This window comes from Pieris rapae, chromosome 14 (genome assembly GCF_905147795.1).
Source record: "Pieris rapae chromosome 14, ilPieRapa1.1, whole genome shotgun sequence".
Lineage (NCBI taxonomy): Eukaryota > Metazoa > Arthropoda > Insecta > Lepidoptera > Pieridae > Pieris > Pieris rapae.
The window spans coordinates 2,374,517-2,393,649 of record NC_059522.1 but is presented as its reverse complement, the minus strand read 5'-3'; the positions used below and the strand labels follow the sequence as shown (position 1 = coordinate 2,393,649).

Below are 19,133 nucleotides of genomic sequence, written 5' to 3'. Positions count from 1 at the left end.
TATTCGGCGGATACTGAAATATATACCGCATTTACATTGTGTTTCGTTGTTATCGCATTTACAGTGAGCAGGGAAATGGGCAGGACGAGTGTGAAAACGCGATACTTACGAAGTAAATGTAAATGCGGCAATACAATTAAACACTTAACTTTTTTATTATTTATTAAAAAAATGAAACAAAATACATTATTTATAAGATAAATATATTAATACACAATTAACTAAAGAAATCTTGAGCCTTTAATCGGCTCCGTTTGGAAACATTTATTTGCAATAAATTATCTGTGATGTTATCAGAGTTGCCCGAGTCTTGAACCGGTGTTGCCACAAGGGGTCGCCTGGGCGTCGGTGTTTTTGACGGGTGCGAGATACCCATATCATTGGGAGTGAGTTTCAATCTGGGTGAAAGTAAATGTTTTGCCGCGAGTTTTCTTGCAGCCGGTGACATACTCGCTAAACGCTCCGTGTTCGTTCTGAAACTGTAAAAAACATTTGACACCTGTCAATTGATACCTTTTAACATATGATTTCATTGATAACGCGATAGCCATTGAGAAGGGAAATTAAGAAAACGATTAGATGATAAAGACGCGGAAAATAATCCGTCAGAGAAAAGCTCATTTAATACGCAATTCAGTAGTAATTCACACCAAGTACTTTAATAAAATAGACTATTTTATGAACAAACATACTTTTCAGTTAAAAAAATAAACACTAAATTGTGCTCTGCACATTACCACGTCACTACCAAACACTTCATTATGTACTAAATTATTGAATAAAATATGCAAAGGGTAGAACATTATTTAAGAGTCTATACATTATAAATTTATTATATGATTGATAGAGGAAGGTTAAGATTTAGAGTCAAAACTGAGCGTGACTTACCTCTGAGGTGTTGGCGTTCGTCGGGGCGTGGTAGGTCTTCTACGTTTGGCCACTTGTTCAGCAAGCTGCATCGCTATTCTCTCCCGAGCGCCACCTTCGAGGATCCGGTATGCTGCACCCGCCCCAACACTATAAGTATTATTAACATTCTTCGACATATTTTTTAAATTAAATATATATAATTATTAAGCTCCTTAGCCTTGTCCAAGATATATCCAAGAATAATTAAGACCTTCTTGTTTTTTCAATGACATTCTAACAAAAACGTCGAGTTTATTAAAATCATTAAAAATTATGATATTTATCGTTATCTTTCCAATCTGCACATTCTCTATAGATTTATAAAAAAATTGAAAAGGTCTATGATTTGACCGCTAATTTTCAGATTAACAGGCTCAATTTATAAATAATAACGATAAATCTTTGTAAGTAATTATTTTTGTCATCATTACTACATTATACAATTTTCACTAGTAACAAAGACAAAGGAATTTATATGAATTACGACTAATGTGAAGTTTAGATATACAGTCAAAATCTGTTATAACGACGTTGAAGGGTCGTAAAAACCGATAGTCGTAAGAGCCGATGACGTTGTTATTAAGAACCTAATAAAATAGAAATCAGCCGGGACCTTTCATTTTGGTCAATATAACCGGTATGTTATTCTAAACTACCGCCGTAAACGGTTTTGACAGTATTACTTAAAACGGGTGAATCTGACATTGACATGTGACATTTGTGTTTGTATTTTTTTTTTAAATTTAAATAAAGACTCACGCAGGTAACGGGGTGTCGCCTCCGTCCAGTCTAAAAGGTGTACCCTCGATCTCTCCCCAGGTCATGAGCGGTGATTGGTCTGGTCCAACACCAGGTCTCGGTGAAGGCGTCGCTAACAATTCGTAGGCTGTCGGAGGTTTATCCCCCGATATACTCACACCGTCTACACCTATCTTGCCTTTGTCGTTGGAGCCCTAAGACAAATTTATCATAATAATCTCAAATCCCCATAAAAGAAATCAATTACCAAAAATAAAACCGTAAATTGTTTTGAATTAAAGATGTCGTTTTTATGTCATTTACCTACAGTGTTATGGGTTAATTATAACTATTGAACAGGAAGCAAACGAGTAGGCGGGTCATTTGAAGTTAAGTGTTTACCTAAGGACACCTGCAACACCAGGAGATTTGCAAGTGCGTTGTCGACCTTTCTGTGGTGCGCAATTCTTTTGAAAGCTCCTAGTTCGTAACGGTTCCGAAATTAAATTAAAAATTATTTCTTCTTAATTTTGAATTATTAGTACTACTTAGCAAAACTATGTATTTTTTTAGGAAAAAAATTGTTCAAAACAAAGTATTATCTTTATTATATTTATTTATACTCAAATTTTTGAAAAGTGGACATAATAACAATGTTTTAATTTCTATAAAATCATGGGATACATCATCAAAGATGGAGTAACCATCATTCATGCAAGAAATTGATGGCGAAATCGTATTATGTGCATAGATCTCACATGAACGTGGATCAAACCGCGGTAATAATCTAGTCACTAATAACATTCGTCTCAAGATTAATACACACCTGTGTTCTTGCTATAGCACTGATTGCTTCCTGATTTTTAACATAATCAAATGGCTGAGTTTGTAGTTTAGTATTATGATACTGTAATTCTGGTTTTGCGCCAGGCTTTTGCGACTCAGCTCCATCTGGGACATACATTATGTAGTTTTTAGCCCGATACCGCCACGTATCTAACTGTAAGAAAATATGTTATATATTAAAAATAAATATTAAACCTAAATAAATAAAGATATCACGTACGAAATAAGTAAATCGCATATCAATACGATTTTTTTTTTAAATAGAAAAAAGGTTTTATATAAAAAGGTTTGGTTTAAAAAAGTCTAAATATGGACATAATAGGTAAAAACTTTAGAAGTCGACTTAAGTAAACATTGCACGGAGATCAAGTTTCAAGAATAATACTTAAAAGATAATAATAATGTTATATTAATTATAATTATCTTAAAAGGGGTAATTAAGATAATTACATGTAGGTCACTAGACTTAGCTATCTAATTATTCATGATCTTCTGATACATTCACAATACATGTAATATACATGTAATATACATAAAACATTTAGGACATTACGCATGTCAGAGTCGTAAAGAAATATCACTTTATCATATCAAAGGAGTATTCTAATAAAACCTTTTAAGTTTTTGACAGATGTAAACAGGTATTTTTTATGGTCAGAAACTCTGAAGTAATAAGAAAAAAACAATAGTTTAATTAAAATTTTCTTGACTTGTATATTTCAAATACACAAAACATTTCCTCTTTGAAGTACAAGCGAAGCTAATGTAAGGTAGGGGTATGTGTATAGTTATGTACAAACCTCATGTGGTCTTTCCATCTGGTCTGCCTGTTGTTCAATTGAGGGCAGTGCCAGTGCTGAGTCAACAAGTGCTTTCGATAAAATCTCTGCTTCAAACTGTGAGGCCAATTTTGTTGCCTTTTTTTTGTTTTCTAATGCTATCACACGGTCATAACTAGCGTTATCTTCACTTGTATGACTTGCAAGGAATGAATCTAAAAAGTAATTATAAGCTGATTTAATAAAGTTTTACATAAACTATAGAAGGCTTTAAAGGTATAGGATAGCATATTTTGCAAATTACCGTCACTTATAAAAGTCATTGTTAAATCCATTTCATTTCTTTTAACACAAGTAGTACCTATTAGTAAATTATTACTCTAGATTAAATTAATTAGTCTTAAAATAATTTAGATTGTAATGTACAATTATTGTGTCATATGTGTGTATTTTTACTTATTTTTTTGTTGTCCCTAAACCGTCATACTGCATTACAACAAATAGATTGAATATACTGAATGAATCAAGATAATTATTTACAATCACTACAGGTAATATATGACAAAACACTCCTTAAATTTTTTTCTTCTCTCTCAAACCATTCTTATTCATATATTGTTTATAAATGCAACTGTATAAACTAAAAAAGCAGACAAAAATTACCTAGGGTATGATTATCTGTAATATCTGTTGATTTGTTGATAGAGCTTGTGTCAGGGGGTCTCAAGTCCCTTTCTGATGGTGATTGAGGCCGGTCCACTCCTGGTGTGTCAAATGTCGCTGGCGAATTATCTAAAACAAATAAAATAATAAATTATATCTATACATATTATTTTTGTCATAATCAGCAGTACATATTTATGTTTTTTACCTATTGCTATCATATTCTATCATCTATTACATATATCTTATTTAATGTGTATAGTCCTAAATAAAAGACCTTTGTTAACTCTAAATTACACAACAACTATCAGACATGTATTTGATACTATATATTTAATATATTTTCTCCTTTTTTTACACTTTTTCAATTGTTTTTTTTTCCAGTAATACACAAAGTTCCAAAGATAAATGTACTTACAAGGCTCTGTGGGTGGTCTACTGCCACTATATTTTCTTGCAATTTCACGAAGTCTGGCAAAGTCTTTGTTTTCGGTGGCCTCTAGGTAGTCATTTTGAGCCTTCAACTTTTCTAAGTCAGGAAAGAAGTCTCTTTGAATTATTTTTGATATTCCCTAAAATCAGGTAAAATAGATTTACATAAATATTAATTATTGGCAATATTATTAAAGACAAGTCACAAGTCTGTAAAGGATACTATAAATATTCATAATTGTTATCACAACACAATCTGTTGGAGTAACTAATAAAGTTATGTTAATACCCAAAGGAAAGGTTTAAGGAAAAAAGTCAGTAAAACAAGAATATGGGTGCACTTTTTAGTTACATTTTATGTTTGGCATCAAGTTCAGTAAAGTTTGATGTTATCTCATTACCATCTATAAAGTATAGGCTATAAATATGAACTGCTTCCTAACTTTACATAGATGTTTTGTTCAAGCTATATATACAAATAATTTTTGAGGTACAAGTTCTTAAAAATTACACATGCTATTTGTCTCACATAATATTTTCATAATTAACAACATATTTTCAGAATTAAATACCTCAACATATTCTTCTTCATCTAAAACTTGAGCTTTTCTTGCATTTTTCTTGATAGGTACTTTAGGGACTTTGAAAACAGAACTCTCACTTTTGAGGGTTAGCATATTTTGTAAAGCTGCTTGTCCAGGACGAGACGGTAACTGATTTTCACTCATTATCGAAAATTATAACAAAAATTGTGTTTTATTACACAGTAAATTACAATTAAATTGTTATATGCATTTCAATCATTTACAATGTTTTTATTTTTTCTCAATTATTGACAATTAACAGCTGACACTAAGATGAGTTTGAAATTCCCAATATGTACGCACAGATAAGAAACCCAGACCAAACATCTGTGTTATAAGACCAGTCTTATGTCACAGATGTTTAACCATAATTTATAATGTTTGACTGATATATTTATAGTTTCATAGTACTGATTTACCTTATTTACTTAATTTATGGTTGTTTTTATAGAACGGGGCAATCGGACAGAAGGGTCTGATGCTAAGCGATACCGCCGCCCATGGAGACTCTCAATGCCAGGGGGCTCGCGAGTGCGTTTCCCACCGTTTAAGAATTGGTAAACTCTAAAGACCCGATGTCGAATTGGTTCGGAAATACTTCTGTATTTTTTTCTGTTAGTTCCTTGAGTTTGCAAATGACTTACAATCTAAGCTTCTGAATCACTAAGGATTTATAGACGAAGGATATATAACTAGTTGATAACTAGTTGACCAGCCTTCTGGTTTTGTCTTATGTTTTGAATTTTCGCGTCTAAATCTCCCTGTTCTCTTTACGTCCTTCAACATACAATTAAGGATGAATTGAACAGATAAAAATCCAATCCTTTGTGCACTTCTGGGGTTAGAACGCAAAACCTTCGGCTACAGAGTCGCATTAGATTATATAGTAATATTATTAAAATGTCAAAGACGGACCAATTAAAATAACGTTTAATAAATAATCCAGTTTATTAAAGCTATGAGTACAATATTTTATATAACACTTATAACTACTTATTGTCTTTTTTCTTTTTCAATATGTACTCCTTGATATAGAAATCTGAAAAGAGGAACAATATGAACACGTTGTGGGGCAAAAAGACGAACGCAACCCACTTGGGATAGCCGCACGACGGCTCGAAAATAATGTGCCCGAAATGCAGGATCAGTAGAAGGAACTGCAACTGAAAACGTTGATAATATTAATAAAGGATTTCAATTAATTATAAAATATACTTTTACACCAATTCATAAAAACGGTCAGAGGTATTTCATATTGTGAATGAATGAGAACATGAATTTAATGTATTAAGAAATTTCAAACTGTATTTCGTGTTTTTAAACGCCTGACATTTTTATGAGAACCCACTATTGTTAATATACATTTTAAAGTCTAAGATTTTCCTAAGGCTAACAAGGAGGGATGACGGGTGATGCAGAGTCCGAAAAAAATTCTAAATTGAAGAATTGCCCAGCCAAATGGTATGTTAATATCAGGCCTACGTTGGCTGGGCACTGAGCAAGATCGTGTAGTGGCAGACTGGAAGGTACCAGCTAGTAGGTAGAAACTTCACAAACATTTCATTACCTACTTCCGATGCATCAACCACTAAACAGAATATAGCTAGTATTAAGCTGATAATTGTCTGTTTTATATATTTTAAACAGTGCAACACACTGTTTAAAATATATAAAACGCATTGTCAATACACATTGTCTGTAGGCTAGTATATTGTTTGTAATGACATAATGGTTATTTTTTAAATATATTATTCATAGTATTAGTAGTCAGCATTCATACATAAATGTAGTAAGCATCAGGTAGTCTGAAACGCGTCTATGGAGCGACTTCTTATGGTTACTGTTCTTGTAATGCAATTCACGTAATATTGTGATTATACCGACCCTCTAATGAGATTCAAATATGCGGTAAGATTAATCATACAAGGTAAAATTATATTTTTTTTCACTACCTTCGGTTTTGAATGACCATAGACTAATACAGATCACAGGGATTTAGTATCTAATAGCAACTAGTGTTATTAGGTAATTATCCAATATGTCTATCTATGCACAAGATTACAATATATTTTTATTTAATTATCCTACATCTGTCATAATACTCGACGACAATCAAAACTGTATTCAAGAATCAAGAGGTTAAATAGACATTATTTAAGTGTTTTCTCTAGTTTTCTCATCACAAAATAACTTACGATTTGTAGTTGAGTAATGTACTTCTTCCACCAACCCTGCACCCATTGGGGCTTGGTGATCGAGATGAGGTAGTACGTGTACATCACGGCGTGGACTGCCGAGTTAATGAATCCTAGCATTATGCCGTGACCACCTGAAAATACCAATATACATTGGTGTCTTTAGTTTCGAGAGTATTGTAAATACATATTCAACAATGATTTATTTTTGGCTTCAACCCCGTGTCGCACCTTGACCCTAAAGAATAATAAAACATTTATTTGTGATCTTTTATACTTCCTTATGTAATTTAAATTTGTAATCTATGTTAATCAATTGAAAATATCAAGCTCATATGTAAACAGTTGAACGGTTTGTTAATTGAAGGCAAATTGGTGAAATAATGTATTTTGCTGATCGTCGTGCATTTTGAGTAAGTTTTGGAACATTAGCTCCTGCAGACAATGAAAAAATGTCTATGACTTTTCACCAAGAATATTTATAGAATTATTATCAAGTTCTACAACTTTTCTCTATAATGCAATCATAATTATATATCTAACCGTTAAGGCAGCGTTAGTAAGAAACGTTTTCGTTCGACCGTTTTTTAAAATTGCAAATTGGCACGAGCAACATCAACTTCACAATCTTAACATTTACTTCGATTTAAGTATCTACTTGAATATTGATGTTTAAAATTTTAAATTACAAATAAGTAGCGACGCACCTGGTACATATTTCGTGCCAATATATCCGAGGAAGCACATTCCAAGATGGTGGTAGACATGTAAGAATGACACTTGAGAGAATTTCTTACGTAGAATGAAAAATACCTGTAAAAGTATACATTATTGGCAAAAAAATACGCTGAAAATTATATCCTCCAGGATGGTTCCTTTTCCTACAAATGGAACTATTTATTTCTCTGGAAAAATTATATTTGAATTCTAATATTTTTACTTTGCATATTTCCTAATTGAATACCACATAGTTAATCAGTTATTCCCGTATCTTTGCCTTATTAGTAAGTATAATGCTCAACATAGAGAGACATTCAGCCGATCGGAATTCTTGAAAAGACTGTATGTATATGTAGTTATAAATAATAAAAATTAGTGATATTCAATAAGTAAATAAAGCTTATTTGTTATTCTGTTATCAATAACTTTCAAATAATCATAATCAACTTTAAAATAATCATATCAGGATAATCAATACTTACAGTGTCAAGTAAATCGACAATTTTGATAAAGTAATATAGCCACACTCGGCTGATGATGAGTCTCTCCACTTCGTTGTCATGGTAATTGATCTTTTGGCACCAGAGGCTGTAGTATCCCGGTAAGTATAACCATGTTATACACTAAAATCATATTTAACTTTTACTAATCTACTTACACAACTTAATTATGGTTATGGTTATGTTCTCGACGAATAAGTTCATTCACGAAAATAAAATCTTTCATTAAAATTAAATTATTATTATTTTTAAAATTTATGAAAAGGCTTTCGTTATAAACCAGTGGGCCAGTGCGGCTATGGTATTTGTTTTTTAACGTTATTTTTTTGAAGACAAATAGTCCGGGCCCGAGACACATTGTCCATTTTTAGGTCTAACACATCACGATGTTTCCCGCCATAACTGTTAATTTTTCACATAGAAAGTGAATCAATCAATCAAAATTCGTTTATTCAGTTTAGGTGTGTCTTAGGGCATGCTTATTAATGTCAAAAACGTTTACAAAATTCGCGAAAGAGCAAGACTACGCCATCCGTTCGCAAAACTACCAGGAGGCCTTGTTCTAAGAAGAACGGACAAGAAACTCAGCAAGTTTTACCCTTCTACATTACAATTATTCAAAGGAAAATGTCATAAGCCACAAGGTCGTGAAACCTATATAAGTAAAAAATAAAATAAAAACCTATTCTGTAAATTTTTGTAAATTAATGAACCCAATTAGGTTAATATATAATTATATTATATCATTCACAAAAAGAAAAGGATCAAAGAAACAAATACAATGTAATGATAGGGTTGTAGCTGGATTATTATTATATTTATGTTATTGTTACTATAACATAAGATGGTCGTTGCAGCGAATGTATCTTACCTGAAAAGCCATATGTGCACACAAAACTATCTGTACAATATTATACGCTACAATAAGCCATTTCAAGTTGTATGGCTCTCGTTTAGCCATATACGCTGGTCCCCATACTTTGACGAACCTATGGTACAAGAACATTATGGTCATGATTGGTATTGGGTTTCTTACCAACCAGAATTGATTTGTACGTGGATCTGAAAGGAAATGTATTTCAAAGTTTTAAAATTTTATTAATAAGTATTTTTAATATCACACATATATCCTGTGTATAAATCCTCTAAAGAAAGAGCTTCGTTCTTTTATTAAATTGCGTATATTATATTATATTTAGGCCATCTATTCCATTTTTTTTCTTGCTGTTATTGGTGACAATGTGGTTGCGCTGTGGTTACAGTTACGAGAAGATAAGAAATCGTACTGTGTAAAGTAGTGTTAGCCGCAGATAAAAAAATATTGATATAAAATACAATAGAACAATTATTGTTGTACATGTCTGGGCCTCGTATTTGTTAATATTCGCTTTAATTGTATACAAACGCATTCGTGCATAGCAACACCCGATTATGAGAATTTCTAACGTAAGCAATGGGTATTTTCTTTAACTATTAATGTAACGACATAATGTACTTGTTAAGGAACATTTTATGTAGTTACCTAAAATGGATAAGGCAGTGATCAGCTTGGGTTTGTGCTTCAGCTCCATCAAAAAAAATTTTTTTCTATGTGTACAATTTAGGAAGGCAAACTTCGCAAATGGCACCTATCCAAAAAGCGACCTTACCTACAGGCCTGCTAAATACTCAAAAGCAGAAGTCCGATCCAAGTTTTCAATGCAAGCTACATTTATTATTATTGGAGGATAATAATTATTTATATAGACATAATTATATACATGGGTGTTATGTCACTCGACCAAATAACTAAAAATTTATAATTATTAAAAACATTGTGTTTCACTATATAAACGGTGTTTTTTTTTTGGATTATCGATACATGTTGGTAAATTTATAGATAATCTCCAACCGAACACACCAGAAAGCAGCTCATATGTAAGTAAACTCATCTCTAACAAACCTGCCGACTATAAAAACATAAATTCCGTTTATTCACCTTTCGGCCTTTGACATGTATCTGTTTAATTTACAATATAATAGAGTTTAATATTAATGAAGCTATATACCTGCCAGTTCATCGTTCACGTATGTGTAGTACTCTGTGACATTCTTAATGAGCGTGCCCATCGTGCTATCCTCTTCTACTGTAAAATACAAAAAGTATCTGTAAAATATCTAAGAATTCTTTGGTTTAATGATATATCTATAAGATCAAAGTTATGTAATAAACTCGGGGAAACATTCAAAGCTCGGCTAGAAATTATGTAATCTAAAAGAAATATTAATAACTTAGTTTATTACAAATTATGTTTTATATAAATAATAACAATAACTTAGACTTGCTTTATGTAAACTTATCGATGGATATAATAATGTAAAATTTATCAATTTCTTTCTGTAATCCATGTATTCTTAAATTAATAAATACATATATTATATTAATTGTATTTATTTATTATTCTTTTCCTAGACATTATACACAGTAATTCTTAATTATAAATATTTGACGAATATCTGTAATAGACTACATTGTTTCATAAATACGACATAACTAACAAACACATAAAAATCAATGTTCATTACGCAAGTAAAGTAGCAAAAAAAACAAATCAAAATCTAGTTCATAATTATACTTTTGTCGTATTAATTAATGATAAACATTTACAATAAAAAATAACTTAATCATCATTTAGTTAAGTAAGTAGGTAAAGGACGAAATTTCCTAACAAAGCAATTGAACCGGAAATTGCGAATATTGTTATTTGTGCGAATGTTTAGCCGCCATTTCGATACAAATGTATACTGTTTACATCATAATGTTACTCACTATCCGTTTGCCCTTGGTATTCGAAATCTTCTAGCCTTCAACTAAAAAATATAGCTACTATGAGCGTCTAAATTTTACATATTGGAAGAAGTACAAAAGTCCAACTCTCTTTAGATCTCATTAAATGTAAGAGCCAACTAATTCGATTAGGTATATCATCATAATATGTTATCGAATTGCATCATAACAACATAACCTTTTTTCTCTTCACTGATCTTTGAAGAGTATGCGCGTAGTCTATAAAACCAATTCGCATAAAGGCATTTAGGGCAGTATTTCCGTAATATACACACACTCAAAATTTAATTCAAAAATAATTTTAAATAAATAGAATATATATATATATATATATATATATATATGTATATTTCCAAGGACCTCTTATAGAGTATGGGCCGCTTCCAATTATCCCTTAACTGCTAAAACAAAGTTAACAAACAAATGAAGACATTCAAGTCATTTTTATCACAAACAAATTGTAGGATTTTCTAAACTGTATTGCTCTGTGGTAAAAGCTCTTTTACACAGAGTATTACAAATAGTGTCTTCACCCACCTAATGTAGGTTATATTAGGTAGATGAAGAGACCACATGTTATCCTATAAGTATAGGATAACATGTGGTCTCTTCATCTAAAGGTTACCAAGTGGTAACCTTTATGTATTTGTAACTTATGTACATAGGTTATTTTGTAAGTCGTGTCGCAGTGATGTTAATACGTGTCTATTCTTGTCATTAGCACCATCTTAAAATTCAACTCTCATTTTATGTAAACAAATACTACATATTTGGTTTCGTTGCCTTATTACCATGAAACTGAAGGTCATGTTTGAACTGTTGAATATCGGTCTAGTACTATTATATAAAAGCATTTAAACAAAAAGAGTATAATAATATAGGGTGTACTGAACTTTATTTCCTTATGAGAACCAAAATAATTTACACTTTTTTATTAAAATAACGCTATTTTTGAGTGTAACCATCGCTGGAAAAAATGGTTTTAGCACACTGAAGACATACTAAGCGCTGACCCTTGATTCTCGAATTTAACCTCGAAGAAAAAAAAAATTAAAGACTTGAAACTGATTTTTCATTTCATCCCAGTTCAGTAATTCATCATCAGATTCAGAAACGCCACTCAACGCGCACGAATATTTTTTAAATGATTTATGTCAAAATATTAATTTAATTTTTAAACACACAACACTTAATCACGTGTCTAAATAACTAATCTCACTCACTCTAACTTTATACGAAGTATTCGCTTCAGCGCAGAAAATAAAAACTTCAATGGCAATTCATAACATTTACCCTTCTACAATACTTAGTAATAAAATAAAAAATATAGGATAAACTATCATCAGAGAGACCATCACTATATTTTTTAGTGAAGAAACTAAAGTGTATGTACACTCTATTTTGATGGAATATACACTTAAATATTAATTAAGTTTAGATTACCGACCAGTTTTAGCTTTAATTAAATAAAACCGCAATTTCTGCGTATTTCAGTTGCGACATTAATTGTCATGGCATTCTTTTACTGTAAGAGTCACCAGATTATTAAATTTGTAATTGAAAACAATTGACACAGACAGTTACGATATAAGAAGCTTAAACAATTAACATAGCTTCTTCTACACCTCAGGGTAGTATTTTGGCCCCACTACTCTTTCTAACATACATAAATGACCTCCCAGATGCTATACACCAGAACTGTATACTATTTGCTGATGACACTACACTTATAATAAAAGGCAAAAACGACCAAGATTTAAAAAACAACTTAATTAAATCTCTAGACGACGCCATCAACTGGATGAATTCAAATAACCTACAAATAAACATGACCAAAACTAACATAATTCATTTTCAGACATATAACTCTAAAACACTAATAGACGTACAATATAAACACAATAAACTGGACATAATGAACGAGTGTGTATTTTTAGGTATAACGATAGATAAATTTTGTAATTGGAAATCACATATTGAAAAATTACAGAACAAAATAGACCGTTTTGTTTTTGTGTTAAAACGACTAAGGGAAACTGTTAACCATGCTGCGGTATTAGCTGCTTATCATGCATATATTGCATCTATAATTAGATATGGAATTATAATTTGGGGAAATTCAGTCGAAGTGAATAGGGTATTTAAGGCCCAAAAAAAATGTATTAGAGCAATTTGTGGAGCAAATTGCATCGATAGTTGCGTGCCTCTATTTAAGAGACTCAAAGTGTTATCTCTTCCATGTATTTATATATTAGAAATGTCCCTGTTCGTACACAGAAATATACATATTTTTAAATCGAATGTAGTAAGTAGTAGACATGGGGAGAAATTGGCTGTGCCAAAAATAAATTTAGAATTATTTCGGAAAAACGCCTTCTGTATGGCAATTAAAATTTACAATAGATTACCGAAAGAACTTAAAGATCTTCCGACAAGAATCTTTAAAAAGCGACTTAGTGCATTACTTTTAGAAAAAACGTACTACTCAATAAACGATTATTTGTGTGAGACATGGTAATTTATATAAATTTAATTATGTATGATAATTGACTTAATTGATATGAATCTGACTAATAATGTAAAATCTAAACTAAGATAAATTTGCGCGCCACTGTGTGTGGCAGAATATGCGAACGACTGACAATTGTACCACCTTGACATTTTATACCATATTCGTGCAATAAATAAATTATTATTATTATTATTATTATTATTATTATTATTATTATTATTATTATTATTATTATTATTATTACAAAAAAAAATACCTAATTGATAAAACCTTCATATATACGGTATATTAAATAATGGAATTCTTGTCTAAGTCTAGTTTTTAGCTAAAATTCTTTTAAGTTTATTACCGGCCCTTTTAAGTTTATCTAACTGTATGCGTACTTTTCAAAAGAAGGAAATGTATGGGTTAAAAGAATTCTATATAATTTGGTATTGAACTAATAACTAACTTACTCATAGTATTGTCTTTTATTAACATAACTTTTACACATTTAAAGAAAAACTGTCACCGTGACCACGCACCCTGTTAAGCACGCGAAACGTCGGTTAAATTTAAAATTATGTTTAAATAATTACTTATAAGTTTACAATAATACATAATTTCAATCCGTTAAAAAAGTGTTTTTCTTTAACTTACTCATATTTATCACTCATGAATGTATTAAAAAAATCACAACACACACGTTTAAACCGGAGGTTTTTTTTTAAATACGCTACAGTAACAAAATCTTCGACTTATGTATGCCGTAATCATTTGCATAAGTCAAAATTTTAAAATATGTGTTCACGTTTGTTTGCACACAAACATTTGAAATTGTGATATCATTGGCATTAATTACTGTTTACTGTTTAAATTAGCAAGTATATATTAAATAATTACATTTGAGGTAACACTCAATTTAATATGGGATTTTAGGAATCCATTAACGGATTTGTGGGAAACAGGAAAATAAATATTGTAATTTTTTTTTTATTTTACCAAATAATTCTTAATTATCACAATATTTAAAATGCATAAATCTTTAGTGTTTACTTTTAATTAAAATTGCATTTTCAAAACTTAACCATGACATAATATGTAAAACATAAATTCTGAATAATAATAAATATTTGCATATAGAAGTTTTTGAAATAAAGTACGACACGAAAATGACAACTACTCAAAACTGTAAATGTATTTTCGATAAAAAAGAATCATATCGTATTTGAATACAATAAGGGTCTGTTTCACAATGACCGGATAGGTTCCAAAAAGCTATTTATTACTTATTGGTAGGATAAACACTATTGCTGCGTTTCACGACAGATAGCGCTATTCGTCATGAAACGCGAAGTTTCTTATTCGGAACGTTTATCTTCTGAATAATTTTTTGTTGCAATATACATATTTTGTACTTTATCCATACATTGTGAAGCAGACCCTAGTGTAGTTTACTTCGCGAGCTGTATTCGAACGATACATTCAAACAAAAAATATTTATGAAACTTCTACAGTACCTAAGATTAAACTTACTGAAACTAAGGAAACTTTAATGGATAGTGTGAATAAAAATAGTATAACCGCAACTTGTCATTGTACGTTTATTGTATGAAAAAACTATACACACGTAATTAATGTTGTAAAACTTCTTTTCAATACAAAGCGGTATTTTTAAGGTATCAATTTGTATGTGTTTAGTATATTTAGAAGCATGTGAACTGGAGTCAGAATAGTATAAGTATGTAATTAAAAAAAACAATCATATCCACATTTTCTAAACTATAAATTATGAATCTAAAGTTTTAAAAGTACATATATTCAATAGAAACTTAACAATTAACATTAACCGAACAAGTTCATTTTCTACTATAATAACATGTAAGTCTGACTATAAATTCGCAAGTATGGATGTTAGTTCGATGTGTTTTTCGTGTCATTTATGTTATTAATATTTACTTTAATTACTTATTAGGTTATGTATTCCACACAAACTAAGTAAATAAAATATAGTACATTACTCCAAATAATGTTTCTATGTAATAAGAGATGGGATCTTTAAAATCTAATTCATTGGTACATTTCAATTTTAATCTTAAGTAGAATTTTTTCCTCGAAGACATTTGATCTTAGATATCGCATACAATTTTATCTTCACGGTGAAAACCGTGCCATAACGGATATTCTATCATTTCTATCTGCGCTGCAGCCTCCAATTATCGTTCTGGTTTCATTTTCAATAATAATACTGTATCATGCCAGCCACATACTTTCAAACAAACAGCTTACATCCTCCACAATATAAAACATTCAAATCATGTTATTACAAATTAGTATTATGGCGATGAATGCTGCCGAATCAGCTAATGAGAAAAAACAGATTATAGTCCGTTGCAAATTTATGGCGCGAGTTTTTCATTATTTTTGTACCGTAATTATGCAAATTATTGTAAAATAATAAGTCATAAATAGTTTCCCAATCACAACTCTTGTCAATACTGTATTATATTTCAGCTAATTTTTAGTTTTAGCATACATATATATATAGCAATGAATAGCCCGTAGTTTAACAATATAACATATCTTCACTTTTAGTTGAGTTATTCACCACAAATACATTGTACGTTTGATTTCGCAAGTTCTTGCAAACTTTGTTTAACACCTGGGTTCAAGAAAATTTTTTTACGATCAACTTTATGGTTGACCTTTTGCCTGTACATAGACTATAACTAAATTATGGTTAAACGGTACGAAATCGTATTTAACATTCTCAGACCCTTTGAGTCATATTTACCTGAATAACGTTAATTTAACGATACTCATTATAAGGAAAATATTAAAAATCAAAATCCAGTTATAGTATACAGTTAACAAAATCCATTAAGTTTATTCTTAATGTTATTTTGCCTCTTGTTATGTTTATAGAATCAATAACCCGTTTAGGTTTATGCGTAGTAGGCATTTTGCAGAAAACAGGGCTTGCAGCAAAAATGCGATCATCTTTTTAGACAAATAATAAAGTTAACCCAGAGCCAAGGAAAAAGGTTTTAGCAGAAATCAAATAATAAGGTAACGTGCTGTATCACTGTTGTGATAATAATTAATTTTATTATTATTATTAATCAGATCAATTTTCATATCATGAAGTTACATAACGAATTATACAATGTTACAACTTTTTTTTTCAGTTTTTTTTAAACTGCCAACACTAAGATAAAGCGCGATATAGATATTTTTTTGTGTTTGTTCCAGGAATCGTCTTTCTTGGTTATTAAGTTATTCTAAATCTTGGTAAATTAGGAGAAATATATTTTGTATTCCTGGGTAACCGCACTCATAAGATTTTAGGAATTGAAGAAAATATTGACTATATTTATACTATTTTAATATTTTAACAAATATGTCCCGTATATTGTTAATTATTGTAACATTGAAGAAAATATAAATTTATACAAAAAATAAACACTTCTGACAAATTGTTTATGTTAAATATTGTGAACAAAGAGATAATTATTTCAAACGAAAGGAACTAAGGTACTTAAATAATTAATTATATTTTAAGAGATATTATAAATAATAGAAGAACATAACTTTTCATTGACAACAATATCACATCACATCACGTGTTTTCTTACGACAAATACCACTACCAAAAAAAAACTGCCTTGGTATTGTTTACTGTCTTGACATATAAAACTCAAGCTTACATACTTCCATGAGTATTTTTAAATACATATTCATATCACACGACATTCTCACACGACAAGTGCACGAAAACATTAATCCAAAAAACCAAAAAAAAAATCATAACTAGCCTCTTCGCCAGAACCATTTCTTATTTATATAACTAATACTTTTGTATATAGATATATAAGCTACATTACCAGCTATGCACGTTCAAACTTAACACTGAACACTGCTTTCACGTTTGCACAGACAGACGACTTGATTCCGAATACAAACAAGAGGCAACACCTGTAAAAGTCATTAAACTCAATAATTATATAAGTAGTTCGATCGTCCTTGTGTTAAAGTCCATATACAGGGTGATGTAAGGATGTAGTTAGTAGTTACATAAGTTCAAAGAGTTCTGAAACAATTCAAGGACACGTTTCTAAAACATGTTTATTTTTTTTATGTATAAGTTCTAAAAAATGTGCATGCTTAATAAATACAAGACGTTACAAATTTTACAATAAGATCCATTACATTAAAGCATATAAACAAAATAAATATAAGAACAAAAACATGCCTATATTCACATTCGTAAAAATTTGGAAGTTGTAACAAAATCGATTCAGCAATTTCAGCCAAATAAAGTGGAAAGTGGTTTTGTGATACAAGATAAGAAAACTCTGGCAGCGTATCCAATGCATTTAATATTATTTTGTATAATAGTCAGTATCGTTTTTTGATATTTGTTACATCTAAAAAACTAAATAATAATAACATCTAATAATTATAAAAAATATTGTAACAAAATCTTTGGTTTTTACGTTTTAGGATACATATACAAATTATCAAATCCTTATTGACCTTACCTATATGAGGTTATTAGTAGTTAGATTTCTGGTCTGATAAAAACTAAATATAAGTTTTTACTAAAATTCAAAAATTTTGGCATGGTAGTATTTTGTTAAGTTTATAATGTTCATAATAATATTCCATGTAAAATTTTCTAGTTACAAAATCTATAGTATGTGGGCTAAACCAATAAAGCGTAAGCAAGAAACATTCTTCACATGAGAAATCCTTTGTCTTTGGTAAGTATTATGTTGTAACAAATACGATGTATTGCTTTCGGAAATTAAAATCGAATGAAGGATGAATTTAAAAACTATAATTAACAAACGAATGTGTCTATTTTGGAATATCCAATGGTCTAAATATATTTTTTACTGCCATCGTATTACCGAACTTTGTGTAGAATCGCTGCTAAACTGGATATGAAAAGTTATTTTGAAAGAAAATATTTATGTTATGTTACAGTCAAAATATTTATAATTTATAGTAATTACTGTTTATCAAATTCATTTATTATATGTAAATTTAAACCACAAAGTTGTATAAGCATTTTATATTCAACGCATATTTTATTTTCTACCACATAGTTCTTAATTTAATTCTTATTGATATAAATGATAATTAATAGTAATAAATGATTTTATATTGCAAAGGGCTTCTTACGTACACAGATTATAATGACAACCTTTGTAAGCATACGAGATGTTCACATAATTACATTAGTCAATAAAAAAAATTCATTCACAAGCGACACACGAATATTCTCACAACATTAGCATATCTAAGTAAATTCTAATGAATCAAATTAAGTATAAATTAATTTTACTACATTTTTCATAAAGATCTCTGAAAGATAAACTATGAGGATCTGCGGGTGGGTGTCTTCTAAAAGCGAATGCTTATTACCATGAAAAGTAAAACTCAT

General features: G+C 30.1%; 2 protein-coding genes across 6 annotated transcripts; both read right to left on the bottom strand.

The window, feature by feature from the left end:
* Nucleotides 1–186: 186 nt before the first annotated feature.
* Nucleotides 187–5,198, bottom strand: LOC110991475 (splicing factor ESS-2 homolog). Of its 2 annotated transcripts, none has more exons than XM_022256840.2 (8): nt 4,940–5,198; nt 4,354–4,507; nt 3,936–4,064; nt 3,294–3,487; nt 2,474–2,647; nt 1,669–1,862; nt 889–1,017; nt 187–479 (listed from the first exon to the last, which is right to left on the bottom strand). In XM_022256840.2, the coding sequence occupies exons 1-8, from the start codon at nt 5,093–5,095 to the stop codon at nt 218–220; spliced, it is 1,392 nt and encodes a 463-aa protein (XP_022112532.2). In that variant the 5' UTR covers nt 5,096–5,198; the 3' UTR covers nt 187–217. The 2 variants fall into 2 exon arrangements, 1 of the variants encoding a protein (XP_022112532.2); XR_006750643.1 differs by having other exon boundaries at nt 344–479; nt 889–1,000.
* Nucleotides 5,199–5,904: 706 nt separating this feature from the next.
* Nucleotides 5,905–17,649, bottom strand: LOC110991472 (elongation of very long chain fatty acids protein AAEL008004). Of its 4 annotated transcripts, none has more exons than XM_022256838.2 (7): nt 17,569–17,649; nt 10,415–10,492; nt 9,238–9,428; nt 8,349–8,489; nt 7,854–7,959; nt 7,147–7,280; nt 5,905–6,114 (listed from the first exon to the last, which is right to left on the bottom strand). In XM_022256838.2, exons 2-7 carry the CDS (start codon nt 10,473–10,475, stop codon nt 5,941–5,943), a joined length of 807 nt encoding a protein of 268 aa, XP_022112530.1. In that variant the 5' UTR covers nt 10,476–10,492; nt 17,569–17,649; the 3' UTR covers nt 5,905–5,940. The 4 variants fall into 4 exon arrangements, with proteins under 4 accessions (XP_022112530.1, XP_022112531.1, XP_022112529.1 ...); XM_022256839.2 differs by having other exon boundaries at nt 10,415–10,489; nt 17,569–17,590; XM_022256837.2 differs by lacking the exon at nt 17,569–17,649 and adding an exon at nt 14,345–14,476.
* Between the last annotated feature and the right edge of the window lie 1,484 nt (nt 17,650–19,133).

Bases quoted from the DNA above. Each gene is read 5' to 3' on its own strand.
- LOC110991475 (XM_022256840.2), bottom strand. From the start codon at position 5,095: ATGAGTGAAAATCAGTTACCGTCTCGTCCTGGACAAGCAGCTTTACAA. The intron at 4,508-4,939 runs GTATTTAATTCT...ACCTGATTTTAG, and splicing joins ATGAAGAAGAATATGTTGAG to GGAATATCAAAAATAATTCA. The intron at 3,488-3,935 runs GTAATTTTTGTC...ATTACTTTTTAG, and splicing joins TACAGATAATCATACCCTAG to ATTCATTCCTTGCAAGTCAT.
- LOC110991472 (XM_022256837.2), bottom strand. The intron at 8,490-9,237 runs GTAAGATACATT...ATATGATTTTAG, and splicing joins GTGCACATATGGCTTTTCAG to TGTATAACATGGTTATACTT. The intron at 7,281-7,853 runs GTGCGTCGCTAC...TGGTATTTTCAG, and splicing joins TGGCACGAAATATGTACCAG to GTGGTCACGGCATAATGCTA.